This window comes from Rhinolophus sinicus, chromosome X, assembly GCF_036562045.2.
Source record: "Rhinolophus sinicus isolate RSC01 chromosome X, ASM3656204v1, whole genome shotgun sequence".
Classification (NCBI taxonomy): Eukaryota; Metazoa; Chordata; class Mammalia; order Chiroptera; family Rhinolophidae; genus Rhinolophus; species Rhinolophus sinicus.
Genome location: NC_133768.1, coordinates 47,748,220 through 47,764,919, shown reverse-complemented (window position 1 = coordinate 47,764,919; position 16,700 = coordinate 47,748,220). Strand labels below are relative to the sequence as shown.

General features: G+C 35.2%; 1 protein-coding gene across 1 annotated transcript in view; it reads left to right on the top strand.

Moving 5' to 3' along the window:
* Nucleotides 1-1,446: 1,446 nt before the first annotated feature.
* The window catches only part of LOC109435610 (fibronectin type III domain containing protein 3C1), a gene marked incomplete at its 5' end in the record, with an annotated part of 48,421 nt that continues 33,167 nt past the window's right edge, over nucleotides 1,447-16,700 (top strand). Inside the window, 9 exon segments of the mRNA XM_019713590.2 lie at nucleotides 1,447-1,496; nucleotides 1,498-1,516; nucleotides 2,559-2,681; nucleotides 3,006-3,081; nucleotides 8,393-8,469; nucleotides 13,026-13,350; nucleotides 13,947-14,744; nucleotides 15,255-15,307; nucleotides 15,875-16,017. Coding sequence (XP_019569149.2) covers nucleotides 1,447-1,496; nucleotides 1,498-1,516; nucleotides 2,559-2,681; nucleotides 3,006-3,081; nucleotides 8,393-8,469; nucleotides 13,026-13,350; nucleotides 13,947-14,744; nucleotides 15,255-15,307; nucleotides 15,875-16,017 — 1,664 coding nt within the window.

Sequence of the window (16,700 nt, the reverse complement as noted above, 5' to 3'; positions counted from 1 at the left end):
GAGGGCGCAGCTCGCTGGCCCATGTGGGAATTGAACCGGCAGCCCCATTGCCCAGAGCTTGCGATCTAACCAATTGAGCCACCCATCTGCCCTATTTTCTTTTTACTTTAAAATTCTATCAAATCCAGTAAATAAAATTAAATAATTAAGAAATCTAAAAATATATAAATAAATAAATCTTGATCAATCCAGTCATTAGAATGAGCTAGACAGCAATGACTTTTGCCATAAATGAAACAAATTTTGTAGAGATAGAAGAGATTTAAATTAGCCTAAAGTACTTTTTCACTGTTGAGTAAATAGTAAAAAAAAAAATTAAATTTTCAACTACTTCCTATATTCCTAACTTAAGAGAACACATGCATTTTCCTGCTAGATGTACTCCATATTTTTTTATGACTCCCAACAGTTTTTTTTTTAAAAATGTCTTTCAGATGGATACTAGATTTATTGGGGTGATCACTTCATAATTTATACGAATGTCTAATCACTGTTGTACAGTTAGAACTAATATAATATTGTTTGTCAACTGTAATTGAAAAATAAAACAATTATTTAAAAATTGTCTTTCACTTATGAAAAACTGTATTCACAAGTAAGAATGTCTCTTCAGACTACATCCAATTTGGTAAGGAAATGATGTAAGTAGTGACTAGAATTATGACATGGTGAACATTCCTTTGCATCTGTGTTACCACAGTGATGTAGAACCACAATAGGAAATTTCATTTGGAGTGCTTGCCTAATTCCAAGAGGTTTCCTCTTGAGTATCCCCTTCTCCATGCTCAAAAAATCATATTTTACTTTCTGATTTTTCTCCAAGTGATTATGGAATCAAAGATCTGGACTATTAGACTATATTTTGTCATTTGGTGCCATCTTCATATGCAGTATTTGAAATTGGAAAGTATTTTAAATGTAAGGGTTTGGGCTTGAAGCTTTGAAGCTTTGGCTTATGTTTAAGATGTTTGGTTTCAGTATTTGAAAGAGTTAAGGTAAATATGTGCCTATTATTTTTAAGGGATCTAGTTAATTCTTACAGCCTTCTAAGCAATACACAGTCTTATTTGGCAGGTTAACATCATAGATTGGAAATTAACTGAACTTGATCTGAGTGGATCAAATGACCAGTGACTTGTTTAATTAAACCATTCTTCACACTGTGAAATGGAGCTATCTTTGTCTTCATGAGTAAAGTCTTGACTCCAAATTTTATAGTCTTTCATTATGAAAACCAATAATTATTTTGAAATGTTGCCATAAAACAATTTCAGTTAAGTAAACATTTCTAGAGAGAAAACTATTTAAGATAGCTTTTTTCTCAGAAGTATTACATCAGGTTTTGTCGTTTAAAATCACTACTTTGACTTCGTTTGATTAATCTAAGATTTCACTTTCTTAGAAACCATTTAGTGTGAAAGCCAATCTTTTCAGACATGACTGATCCATGGGTTTGCACTTACTCTTACTGAAATACCTCCTATAGCTCCAATTATCTAGGAATTCCATGTATCAGGTAAGGGTAGTTTTGCGCTTTTTTTCATCCTAACTGGTCAAAATTTTCTTAAATTCAGTATCAGCTTTTATGTATAAAAATTGTGTCACTTTTTATTTTTTTTTATTTTTTTAAAGATTTTATTGGGGAAGGGGAACAGGACTTTATTGGGGAACAGTGTGTACTTCAGGACTTTTTTTCAAGTCAAGTTGTTGTCCTTTCAATCTTAGTTGTGGAGGGTTCTGTTCAGCTTCAAGTTGTTGTCGTTTCAGTCTTAGTTGTGGAGGGCGCAGCTCAGCTCCAGGTCCAGTTGCCATTTTCTAGTTGCAGGGGGCACTGCCCACCATCCCTTGCGGGACTGGAGGAATTGAACTGGCAACCTTGTGGTTGAGAGCCCACTGGCCCATGCGGGAATCGAACCGGCAGCCTTCGGAGTTAGGAGCGTGGAGCTCTAACCGCCTGAGCCACTGGGCCGGTCCCACTTTTTATGATTGGTCACTTAGTTTAGATGTTTTTAGTCTTTTCACCAACATCAGTTTATCTTCCTTGTAGACTTTTTAAACTTGCTTGAGAGACCTTTAACACTAGCTTAGGCCACATAGAACCTCCTTTTGTATTGATTTAGCTTCCTTTTCAGCCTCTTTTGATTAGCTCAAAAGTCCTGGTATTGTGTCTTAAAGTTTATACTACCCACAGTTTCTTTTGATGAATGGTTTAAAAATATGACTCTAATGCATACTAACGTTTCTTCATATTTATTCATAGGTGTGAGTTCAATTTTCTAATTTTTAAAAGTATCATTTTGATTAGCAGTGACCGCTACATATAAGATTGGTCTCAAGAAAGAGACGGTGTAGTTTAGATTTAGCATTTACTCATTTAAAATAGGCTATTCAAGAAAAGTTTTATCTACATACATAATGTGAAAAGATCACCTAACTTTTCTTTGGAGTTTAAGAATGGGCAAATATTGTACTTCTAGCTTATAATTTTGTTTGATATCATGTCAAGGAACTGAGATTATAATGACCTCATTGAAATTTAAATTACTATTTTTTATTAGATGGAGAGGTTTCATCTGAACACCACTGATGGAACACAGTATACCACTAATTTTTCACAAGTGATGGCTCATCCCAAGAGATATACCGGGTGGAATTCTTGTCCTCAATACTGGATACAACAAGTATGTATGAATTTTACATTCAGATAAGTTTCATTTTCTTTTTTTTTTCTTTTTTTGCAGGGTTTCTTTTTTATGGGGGGAGTTGGTCTTTCCACATCAATATACCTATTTTCTATGACCTTTCTATATATGTGGGTGGGAGAGGACCTGTTCCTATTTATGGGTATTGAATTTGTCATAAGTGACAATGAACCCAATTGTACTTTTGCCCTTGAGCATCACAAGTCCTCAATAATTAGTCTGATGTTTTTCAAAAGGGCAATAATGATTTTTCACAGGTTAATTAACAGAAAAGTATGTCATCAAAGAATGGTTTATTTCTAGATTATATTGGTACAGGTTAACCCAGGAGAAACACTCACCATCAAGTCTCATGATGGGAACATTCAGAACATTCAAGGTCAGTAAAAGTATAAGTAAATATATGTGTTGTTTGATACCAAATAGAGTGAATTTAAATATTATTATAGTATGAAATGACTTTATTAGCAATCTATTCCACTAATATCCTTTCCTGTTTGAGCCAGATTAAATGCTTTTAAATTTATACATTCTTCACAGAGCATAGTATCAATAGAACAACCAGGGATCATCTTGCTAGTCTCACTAAAGAACTTCATGTAAGGTACTTTTAAAAATTGAAAATTAATTGAAGAATTGCATTTCAAAAAGTCCAGATTTTGGAGATATTGACAGCCCTGATAGTTTTACACTTCTCCTATAGGAGGTGACTGCTGAGGACTTCAGACAGTTCATTCATTCATACATTCTTTTGCCTTTTTTAAAAAATTATTTTGTATATGTATCCATTACAATTGACATTAAATATTATATTAGTTTCAGGTGTACAACAAAGTGGCTAGACATTTATATAACTTACAAAGTGATCCCCCAATAAATCTAATACCCACCTGACACCATACGTAGTTATTAAATATTGACTATATTCTCTAGATTGAACTTTACGTCCCTGTGACTTTTGTAATTGGCAATTTGTACTTCCTAATCCCTTCACCTTTTTCACCCAGCTCCCCAACCCCCTTCTGTCTGGCAATAATCAGTTTGTTCTTTGTATCTACATTTTTTTCTGTTTTGCTTGTTTACTTTGGTTTTTGATTTTTGGGTTTTGTTTACGTTTTTAATAACTTTATTTTTCAATTTCAATTAAAGTTGGCATACAATATTATATCAGTTTCAGGTACATAAAATAGTGGTTAGACATTTATATAACTTACAAAGTGATCACCCCAATACATCTAGTACTCATCTGACACCATACTTAGTTATTACAATATTATTGACTTATACTGTACTTTACATCCCCATGACTTTTTTTAAAAATTTTATTTTATTAAATTTATTGGTGTGACAATTATTAGTAAAATTACATAGATTTCAGGTGTACAATTCTGTATTACATCATCTATAAATCCCATTGTGTGTTCACTACCCAGAGTCATTTCTCCTTCCATCACCATATATTCGATCCCCCTTACCCTCATCTCCCACCCCCCACCCCCCTTACCCTCTGGCAACCACCGGCAGTAAGAAAAGATGATATAGGAACATTTGTGACAACATGGATGGATCTTGAGAGTGTAATGCTGAGCGAAATAAGTCAGACAGAAAAAGCAGAGAATCATGTGATTTCACTGATATGTGGTATATAAACCAAAAGCAACAAAAGAACAAGACAAACAAATGAGAAACAGAAACTCATAGACCCCATGACTTTTTATAACTGCCAATTTGTACTTCTTAATCCCTTCACCCTTTTTACCCATCCTTCCAAATCCCCTCTCATCTGGCAACCATCAAAATGTTCTCTGTATCTATGAATTTGTTTCTATTTTGCTTGTCCATTTATTTTGTTTTCTTTTTTAGTTCCACACATAAGTGAAATCATATGGTATTTGTCTTTCTCTGTTTGACTTATTTCACTTAGCATAATACCCTCTATGTGCATCCATGTTGTTGCAGGTGACAAGATTTCATTCTTTTTGATGCCTGAGTAATATTCCATTGTATATATGTACCTCTTATTCTTTATCTGTTCATCTGTTTATGGACCCTTAGGTTGTTCCATACCTTGGCTATTGTAAATGATGCTGCAGTGAACGTATAGATCCATGTGTCTTTTCAAATTTGTGTTTTGGGTTACTTTGGATAAATACCAAAGTGGAATTATTGGGTCCTTCTTTGTCTCTTATTATAGCCTGTGTTTTAAAGTCTATTTTACCTGGTATAAGTATTACTACCAGAGATTTTTGTTGTTTGTTTCGATTTTCATGAAATATCTTTTTCCATCCCTTCACTTTCAGTCCATCTGTGTCTTTAGATCTGAAGTGGGTCTCTTGTAGGCAGCATAAGTATGAGTCTTGTTTTTTTTATCCATTCAGCCACCCTGGTCTTTTGATTAGGGCATTTAATCCATTTACATTTAAACTAATTGTTGATACCTATGTTATTGCCATTTTATTACTCACATTTTTTATCTTTTTTTTTTCTTCTTAAAGAGTTACTTTAACATTTCTTACAATACTGGTTTGGTGGTGATGACTCCTTTAGCTTTTTCTTGTCTGAAAATCTCTTTATCTGTCCTTCAATTCTAAATGATAGCTTTGCTGGGTAGAGTAGCTTGTTTCAAGGTCCTTGCTTTTCATCATTTTGAATATTTCATGCCAATCCCTTTTGGCCTGCAAAGTTCCTGTTGAGAAATCAGCCGACAATCTTATGAGGGCTCTCTTATAAGTAACTAACTGCTTTTCTTTTGCTGCTTTTAAGATTCTCTCTTTGTCTTTAACATTTGGTATTTTAATTATGATGTGTCTTGGTGTGGGACTGTTTGGTTTCATCTTGTTTTGGACTCTGTACTTCCTGGGCTTGTATGTCTTTTTCCTTTGCCAGGTTAGGGAAGTTTTCCATAATTATTGGTTCGAATAGGTTTTCAGTTTCTTACTGTCTGTCTTTTCTTTCTGGTACCCTATGCCCTATGATGTGACTTGTACACTTGATGTTGTCCCAGAGACCCCTTAAACTGTCCATTTTTTTTGGATTATTTTTCTTTTTTACGTTCTCTTTTGGTGTTTTCTTCTACCTTATCTTCTAAATCACTGATTCGATCCTTTGCTTCGTCTAATTTACTGTTGATTCCCTCTGATGTATTTCTCATTTCAGTTATATTCTTTGTTTCTGACTGGTTCTTTTTTATGTTTTTTTTAATCTCCATTTTTATGTTTCCTATCTCTTTGTTGTAGTTCTCCCAGAGATCATTGAGCATCTTTATAACCAGTGTTTTGAACTCTGTGTCTGGTAGATTGCTTGTCTCCATTTTGTTTAGTTCATTTTCTGGAGTTTTCTCCTGTTCTTTTATTTGGGACATTTCTTTTTCTCCTAATTTTGACTGCCTTCCTGTGTTTGATAGGTAGATCTGCTACATCTCTCAGTCTTGGCAGGGTGACCTTATGTAATCAGTGTCCTGTGGGGCCCAGTGGTGCAGTCTTCCTGGTCACCTAAGATGGGTGCTCCAAGGGGGTCCCTTGTGTGGGATGTGTGAGTGCCCCGTTGTAGTTGAACCTTGATTGCTGTTGGCGTGTCAGTGGGTGGTATTAACCCTGCAGCTGACTGACAGTGAAGATTGACCATGACTACAGTGGATGAACTGTTATGTGGCAGCTGACTCCACAGTGAGATTCATTATAAGGGGGGCTCTGGTGGTTCCTGAGTACACCCTTTGTGTGTGTTTGTGGAACTAATTGGATGGTGCTCTGGTATGGCTACCAGGTGAATTCTTTCTGAGGCCTCTTGGGAGGGGCTCCAGTGCAGGCCCAAGTTGTCTGTTTCCAGCCTAGAGTCACTTGGTAGGAGCTACAAAGTGATCTGTAGTTGGTAGCTGCCTGTGCTGGACTTGAAGGAGCCTGTGAGAGTCTATGCTGTGAACCAAGGCTGGCTGCCACTCGTACCAAGATGGAGGCCACTTAGCAAGAGGTACCAGGCACACAAAGGCCAGGTGCTGCTTGTTTGGGGTTTGTGGACCGTTCAGAGATTTTAGGGAAGTCTGCCTCAGGCAAGGATGGGTGCTTGTGAGGAACAGCTGCTGAAAGAGGTTCAGGCCTCTGCATGAGTTGGGTAGTGTGGTTCTCAGGGAATCACTAGGGTGGGGTGAGTGGTGTTAGCCAGTATGATGAATGGGAGGAGGGCTTAGGAAAGGACGGATGGCACCTGCCAGCACTTAATATCCCAGCCAGAGCTGTCCCTGCAGCCCTTGCCCTGAAACCAGATAATTCAGTTCCTCCCCATGTTATACCTGAGGCTTTATGAGGTGCTGCCTCAGTGCTGGAGGTCAGAGCAAGGGAGTCCATCAGCAAGTACATCTGTGCACAGGCCCTTTAAGAGTAATGCTTGGGTCTCCAGCAGCCTTCCGTCTCACCTGGACAGAATTCCTGCTGATTTTCATAGTCAGATGCTGTGGGGCTTCCTCTTCCTGGCACTGGTGTTCTGGGCTGGGGAACCCAGGGTGGGGCTGGGACCCTATGGTCCTGAGAGGGGACCTCCACAGTCGAGATATCCTTCCTGATTTTTAACTGCTACGAGTCAGTGTGGGACCAGCCCATTCCATATCTCTGCCCCTCCTACCAGTCTTGCTGTGGCTTCTTTATTTCCATTCATATATTCTACAAGTATTTCTTAGTTCCAGCACAATACTAGACATTTAAAATATAACACTATATGGGAAGGGGGGAAATTATATATAAATAATTTTCTGTATATATGTACATATACATATATAGTAAATGTGTAGCGTATAGAATTGCTTCAGTAATTAATATGAAATTAATAAGTATTTACTTCATATACGATTTATTAATGATTATTTCAAAGTGATATGATTGTTTCTATTTTTATGCCAATTATTTTGTATCCTAAAGTGATTTTGAGCTATATCTCAAAATTTCTTAAAACATTATCATTTAGCAATGGATTCCATGTGGCTGCTATACAAAGTTGATCATGAACTCATTTATTTTCCCCCATTATTAAAATTAAATTACCATTCTAGGATGTGAAAGCCACATATATTTTTAAAACTAAACAGTAATTATAATAATTTTCAGGTAAAGAAAAGAATGATGACATATACAAGTATCCATTCTGTGTTGTATTTTTAGTTTCTATGCAATTGTATGTTTAAGGTGTAAGACTGCCCACTATAAACGTAGGATATCACATGAATAACATTAGGTCCCTCTCTATAAAATGCTGTTTTTTAAAAATTATTTCACTTTACTATGTGTTGTTGGAGAAAAGCCTTAAAACGAAAATTGATTTAAGTTTTATTAAGAAATATATTTTACAGTACAGAGTAAAACTTCTATTACTTAATTTGTAACCATTTTAGGTGGGAAAGAATGGGTAAGTACAGTACAATTATACTGGAAAGTTGATAGTTAATTTTTATTGGCAGTAAAATTTGCTAACATTTTTATAATATAAATTTTACCCAATCCTCATTATGTGTGTCAGTTATTTTTCATCAAATATGATGAATTTGCACTGATTCATCTACATTCTTACCTAGTCTCCTTTGCAAGTAAACAACATACACTTTGAAAATGGCTGGTTATTGTTACAGCTTGGAGCTGGTTTTCACTGTGCAAAGTTAAATGGACTGTTTAAAGTTACTAAAGAATTTATTAATAATTCTCTTTTAGGACCCGCAGATGTACCTTTGATGTCACCAAGTGGTACTTTGCCACTAATATATCTTCCTCCTGGTTACACGTCTCAGGTATACTACCGTGGTTTTATTTAGTGTTTAGCACTACATTATCAGTTAATTTTTATTATGTCACTATATGATAAGAGAACTTCCAGAATACTATTTATTTATTTACTTTATTGTTATCATCATTGCTAAAAAGCAATTTCAGTGATGGTTAACCAAACCTCGCTTATGTTGCCTTATTCATCTTATGAATCTGTATCTTGTCATATTAATTAATCCTCCATTGTTTTTGTTTCTGAGTACTTTAACCAATCTTATGCATCTATTACAATTGCTACAGTAATGGCTTCTGATAGTGTGTGGGATTTAGTCCCTAAAACTACTTAGTATCTTCAGTTCAACAGTATTTCTTTTTTTTGTTAGTATTAGGTTGGTGCAAAAGTAATTGCAGTTTAAAAGGTAAAAAATAATTGCAAAAACTGCAATTACTTTTGCACCAACCTAATAAAACTATATAGATTTCAAGTGTATAATTCTATAATGCATCATCTATGTATTGCACTGTGTGTTCACGACCCAGAATCAGTTCTCCTTCCATCACGATATATTTGACTCCATTTCCCTCTTCTACCACCTCCTCCTCCTCCCCCTTAACTCTGGTAACCACTAAACTGTTGTCTGTGTCTATGAGTTTTTGTTTCTTTATTCGTTTGTTTTGTTCCTTTGTTGTTTTCAGTTTTATATCACACATATCAGTGAAGTCATGGTTCTCAGCTTTTTCTGTCTAATTCATTTCACATGGCATAATCTCAAGATATATCCATGTTGTTGCAAATGATACTATTTAATCTTAAGACAGAGTAGTATTCCATTGTGCGTATATACCATATCTTCTTTATCCAATCATCTATCGAAGGACACTTTGGTTGTTTCCATGTCTTGGCCACTGTGAATAATGCCGCAGTGAACATCAGAGAACATATATCTTTACAGATACATGCTTTCAGATTATGGAAGTAGATACTCAAGACAGGGATTGGGTCATATGATAATTCTATTCTTAATTTTTTGAGGAACCTCTGTACTGTTTTCCATAGTGGCTGTACCAATTTACATTATAACCAGCATTGTATGAGGGTTCCTTTTTCTCCCCAGCCTCTCCAACACTTGTTATTATTTGTCTTGTTGATGATAGCCATTCTAACAGGTGTGAGGTGATATCTCGTTGTTTTGATTTGCATTTCCCTAATAGCTAGCAAAATTGAGGATCTTTTCATATATCTGTTGGCCGTTTGTATGTCTTGTTGGGAGAAGGTTCTGTTCATGTCTTCTGCCCATTTAATTGGATTGTCTGTCTTTTTGTTGTTGAGTTGTATGTGTAACTTATATTTTGGATATTAGCCCTTTGTTCGAGGCATTGTTTGCAAATATCTTCTCCCATTTGGTTGGTTGCCTCTTTGATTTGTTGATGGTTTCTTTTGCTGGCAGAAGCAATCCACCTCAAAATCCCAATAGCATTTTTTTTTAAAGAAAGAGAACAAAAAATCATCAGATTTTTATGGAACTGCAAAGGACCCCGAATAGCCAAGGCAATCCTAAGAAAAAAGAATACTGCTAGAGGTATCACACTCCCTGACTTCAGTTTATACTACAAGCAACAATATCAAAACAGCATTGGCAGAAAAACAGACACACAGACCAATGGAATAGAATTTAAACCCAGAAATAAGTCCACATAAATATGAACAGATGATTTTTGACAACGGAGCCAAAAACATACAATGGAGAAAAGAAAGCATCTTCAATAAATGGTGCTGGGTGAACTGGAAAGCCATGTGTAAAAGAATGAAAGTAGACGGCTATCTGTCACCATATACCAAAATTAACTCAAAATGGATCAAAGACCTTAACATAAGACCTGAAACAATAAACTGCATAGAAGAAAGCATAGGTATTAGACTTAGGGACCTTGGGTTCAAAGAGGATTTTATGAATTTGACCTCAAAGGCAAGGGAAGAAAAAGCTCAAATAAATGAATGAGACTATATCAAACTAAACAGCTTCTGCACAGCAAAAGAAACTATCAACAAAACAAAGAGTCATCCAACCAAATGGGAGCAGATAATTTCAAACAATGCCTCTGATACCTGGCTAATATGCAAAATATACAAGGAACTCACAATTCAACAACAAAAAGACAAACAATCCAATTAAAAAATGGGCACAGGACTTGAATAGACATTTCTCCAAAGAGAACATACAGATGGCCAATAGACATATGAAAACAGGCTCAACATCACTAATCATCAGAAAAATGCAAATAAAAACCACAATGAGATATCACCTCACACCTGTTTGAACGGCTATCACCAACAAGGCAAATAATAACAAGTGTTGGAGAAGCTGTGGAGAAAAAGGAACCGTCGTACACTGTTGGTGGGAATGTAAATTGGTACAGCTGCTATAGAAGGCAGTGTGGACGTTCATCAAAAAATTAAGAATAGAATAACCATATGACCCAGCAATCCCCTCTCCTGGGTGTATACCCAGCAAATCGGAAAACATTTACTGGTACAGGTATATGTGCTCTGATGTTCATTGCAGCTTTATTTATGGTGGCCAAGACATGGAAACAACCAAAGTGTCCTTCGATAGATGATTGTATAAAGAAGATGTGATATATATATATATATATATATATATATATATATATATATATATGGATTATATGGATTTACTACAGTCCCCCATTGAAAAGTGTGTAGATTGTTTCCAGCCTTTTGTGGTTACAAACAATATTGTAATGAATAATCTTGTACATTTATTATTCCAGATTTGTGAAAATACATCTTCAGGATAAATTCCTCCACGTAGAAATGCTGGGTGAAAGGGTATATGCATATGTGTTTTTGTTAGATATTGTGAAAACAGATAATTCCATTTAGAATGAAATGATATTATGTTGACCTATTTACTGTGTTCTTGATCTTCACAGCTGTGCAATAGAAAAAAAACATATCTCTAGTATTAAAAACTTCTGAAGTCATGGAATATCTTATTAATGTCTATATGTATATACATACATACATGTATATATGTACACACATATATATGTATATATGCACACATATATGTGTATATATATATGTACACACACATACTATTCTGGCATAAGAAAAGATGAAATAGTGCCATTTGGGGCAACATGAACGGATTTTGAGATTATTATGCTAAGCAAAATAAATCAGACAGAAAAAGTCAAGGACCATATGATATTACTGATATGTTGGATATAAAACTGAAAGCAACAAAGAAACAAGATGAGCGAATAAAGAAAGAAAAACTGATAGATACAGACAATAGTTCAGTGGTTATCACAAGGTAAGGAGTGAGGGGGATGGTAGAAGAGGCAAAACATGGTCAAATATATGGTGATGGAAGGAGAACTGACTGGGTGGTGAACACACAATGTGATATATAGATGATGTATTGGGACTATGGGAATATATCAAGCAAATTGCAATATTTCATCTTTTCCTATGGCCGAGTAAAAATCCATTGTATACACCACATCTTCTTTATCCACATCTTTATCCAGTCATCTATCAAAGGATACTTTTGTTGTTTCCATGTCTTGAACACCATGAATAATATTGCAATGAGTTGTAAGACTACAAATGGCATTTTTTTTAAAATTCCTCAAATATTTATCAAACAACTAAAATGGACAGGGAGGTATGGCTCCTATAGACATTAAGATATTCCATGACTTCAGAATGTTTTATATTAGAGATATGTTTTTTTTCTATTGCACAGCTGTGAAGATCAAGAACACAGTAAATAGGTCAACATAATATCGTTTCATTCTAAATGGAATTATCTGTTTTCACAATATCTAACAAAAACACATATACATATACCCTTTCACCCAGCATTTCTACGTGGAGGAATTTATCCTGAAGATGTATTTTCACAAATCTGGAATAATAAATGTACAAGATTATTCATTACAATATTGTTTGTAACCACAAAAGGCTGGAAACAATCTACACGCTTGTCAATGGGCGACTGTAGTAAATCCATATAATAAAGTACTACGTAGCTGTGTGAAACAAATGGGGAGGCCCTATGTACTGATGTAGAAAGCTTTTCAAGATATATTGCTAAGTGTGAAAAGCAAGGTACAGAACAGTATAAGTAATGCTAGCTTTATGTAATAAAATGAAGGAAAAATAAGAATTTTATTACTATTTGCTTGTATAGGTATAAAGAAATTCGGGAAGGATTCAGAAGAAAATAAGAACAATAGTTGTCTACTGGGAGGGCACTGAGCAGATAAGGGTTGGTAGGGAAATTTTTCGTGTACACTTTTCTATACTTTATGGTTTTGAACCATGTTAATATATTGTATATGGTCAAAAAGTACCTTTTTAAAAGCTACACTTGTGAGGAAAAGGAAGACTTATCTTGCCTCCTGCTTGATATAGTTTCACTTTATTGATTTTTCATCCTTTTGGGTGTTTAAATTAAGAGCACAGGATATAAATGTAAAACTTGGTAGGAAAAATACTGGTTTTACAGATTCTAATACGTTTATATGATTCTGTCTTCCATTTTAGGTAGTGGAAGAAAATGGGATTCGCAAAATCATTATTGTGCCTCAAACAGTTGACTGTCAGATGATCGTGCCTGCTCCTGTACCACAAATATCACACTTTATCACGCCAGCCTCTCCTCTGTATCCACCAGCGGCTCAACTGATCTATCCCACAGCTCAAGGGGACTTTCCACCACCTTACATCCAAGAGCCTGTGCCAGAGCAGCTGTTGCCACCACCCCCACTACTGCTGCCGCCACCACCACCGCTGCCGCCACCACCACCACCACCACCACTGCCGCCACCACCACCACCACCAGCAACATTTATATACCCCGAGCAGCATGGTAGTATATAATTTTCTTAAACAGGAAATATTTTTGATTTATTAAAATTAACAGCTTTGGGCAGTTATTAAAATGAAAAAAGTAAAAGATAGTAAATTTTCCATGAATGGTTGCATTTCATGCATGTATATTAGAATTGATGACAATAAGTACCGTTTGTGTCTTAAGCAAAATGCTCATAAGCAGAATTTTTAGAAAATTTTTTTCTACTTTGGTATAGTATGTGATTATGCCGTTTATTTTTACTGATTGGATCTGTAAAATCATAAAAGAATATTTTGATTGTTAATGCCAAACAGTGGGTACATAAAAGACAATTGAACGATCAACATTGCAATTATCTTAGGACCTTAAAATTTTGAAGTATAGATAGATACTCTTTTGGAAAACACTTTGTATTTGTTCATGTTTTTCTTTCTGTACATATCAATACATTATAAAAATACACATTTAATATCTGTATTAAAACAAAATGGGAATTTTTAAAAATAAAACATGGCTTTTCAGCACTTTCTGTTGGTTTGAAAAAAGATTTAAAAGACCTTGAGATATGTAATTATTATAATTATTAAACAGTATTCCATTGTCTCTTTTAGAAACCTATTCCCGTGGAAGAACAAATTACAACCAACCTGATGAAAGGGCTGCTAAAATGAAAGAACATATGAAGAAAAAAAAGAGAGAACTCCGAGTTGGTAGACATAGGAATAACTATATGTTTAATAACACCTCTTTGCTGGTGAACAAAACTAATGATATTTCCAATGTTCCTGATGCTCCAAGTACTTACACTGTGGACAATGCTCCATGCAGCTATACTGTTGACAGTACTTCAAGTACCCACACTGTGGACAATGCTCTGCAAACCTACACTGTTGACAACACTTCAAGGACCTGTGCTGTGAACAATGATCTGAACATTTACACTGCTGACAATACTCCCAGTATTTACACTGTTGACAACCCTGTAAACACTTGCATTGCTGATAATGCTCCCAGCAATATTTCCCCTGACCATATTCCTAGTACTTCCACCACAGACACTGCTCTGCACCCTTCCACTACTGATAGTGTCCTGAGCCCTTCCAGCACGAATTATACCCCCAAGACTTCCACCTCTGACTGTACACCTGTACCATCACCTATTGACAGTACTCCAAGGTCTTCCATTGCTGACAATGCTCCCAACACTCCAATCTCTGAAAGTGCTCCCTGCACTTCTGCCACTGATGGTGCTCTCAGTACTTGCAGTGCTGCCAGCACTTCTAACACTGCCAGTGCTCATGTTGATATTAGTCATGGAAAGAAACAGAGTTCTATGGGAAACAGAAATATCAAGCAGAAACCAGGTGGAAAACGAAGCAAGAGCCCATCATCAAATGAAGCAGAAAAAGGTAAGGTCAGAAGTTTGGTTTTGCTCCCAATGAATAAGCATCCTAATGTTTAGGAATCTCAGGGTATTTAAAATATTTAGGTGCAATTTTCTGCTTCCATTTCCTCATCTTCATTGTACCCCTATCTCTAAATTCTTAATGAGACCACAAGTAGGAAGCCTTTTTAAATCATGCACAAATGTCCATCTTCATTCAAAATGTGCCAAGTATTATATGCACACCACATAATTTTTTTTAGTTGCTTGTTAGTGAAACATTGGAAATTATAGTCCTAACACATTCATGATTTTACTTAAATTGGGAACTTTTAAAATTTTTTTGTTTGAGTTTGTTTAATAGTATACACATTAGACCACTCTCTTCTTTTAAAACTTTTAATGTAAATTGCTACTAGGTGTTTAGTAGATTTCTTGGTGATGATGTATTTGTAATTGTATAATAGACGTCTAACTTATTTCTCTTGTTTTTGCCAATGTGATTTGTTTGGGGTGCTTTTTTTTTTACTTATAGAATGCAAAGCAGAACATGGAAAGTCATACTGTTTCAGCATTGAGAAACCTATAGTAAGTAAAGTGAATACTTAATATTCCTTTTAATTTACTTTGTCACTCTAAAACATGCAAATTCACTGATATTTTTCTCTAGTACAGTTATAACTTGAAGCCTTTACCTGGTTAAAATTTCATAATCTCTTTTAGCCATTCAATATATAAAGATCCAATGTGGCATTGCTAAAGATAGTATTAATGGCTCATTGTTTAATCACAGTATTTAAGTACCTAATATGAGGGAAAAGATATACAGAGGGTGCCAAAAATGTATATACATTTTAAGAAAGAAAACCTGTATTAAAATTGTAATACTTAATATTTATTGATAACAAAAGATGAATACAAGTCACATTTGACTTCTGCAATTTCAAAAGGTGCTCAAAGTGGTTACCATCATCGTCCAGACACTTTTGATTACTGCGAGCTACTGCTTGAGCAACATTGACCGAAGTGTCCACTTGTATACATTTTTTGGCACCCCCGGTACTTAACATCAAATGAGACTTAGGGAAAGATTATATCATAAATTACAGATTATAAATTTAAGAGTCCTACTTGAATTTTTGTCATTTATTTTAGGTTTCTGATATTCAAACAAGATCTGCTGTTGTTTCATGGAAACCACATGTTTTTGAGAAATGTGATCATACTAAATCTCCTGTAACATTTGAATTGGCAATATCTAACAGTGGTAAAAATGGAAAATATAAAAATGTGTACATGTAAGTCTCTTTAATCATCTCTTATTTCTTATTCAATTTAAATATGCTATCTAAACATATAAACCTCTAGGCTGAGTCTGAAAGATTTTTGTGCAATATTTTCCAAGCTTTAAATGCAATTTTCTACAGAAACAGTTTTATAAATAAATGATGGTAAGTTGCCAGGTCAGTCCACAAAATTCATTGAATCATAAATATGTTAAAGCTGAGGGGGACCTTAAATATCAACTAGTTCATTCTCTTAGATTACAGCTTTTCTATTTGACAAGTTTAGACTCAGGGAAGAAAAGTTTCCCTCCAGTTCTCCCTTATCTTTTTTGATCTTAGGTCATTTTAAGGAAGCAGAAAGTGTCACACGATGGTAGGTCTTTGGGTATACAAGCAAGATATGTACATTGCAATAGAAATTTAAGATTTGGGATCTCCTGAGAATTTCATTATATGCGTTAGTTATAAAGCGGAGCTATGATAGTAACAGGATGAGCTTAGGAATGTGCTCAGAAGACAGAACCAGAACCAGGGAGGATACAGTGCAGGACACAGCAAGAGCATACCCAACCACTTCCAACAGCTTCTCAACTGAAGAGGGACATACAATCTGAAAGAGAGCAAGCTGAGAGGAGAGACACAGTAGAAAGGAAATTCCAAGTGGGGAAGAAAGAGAAATTCCTTTGCTCATCAAA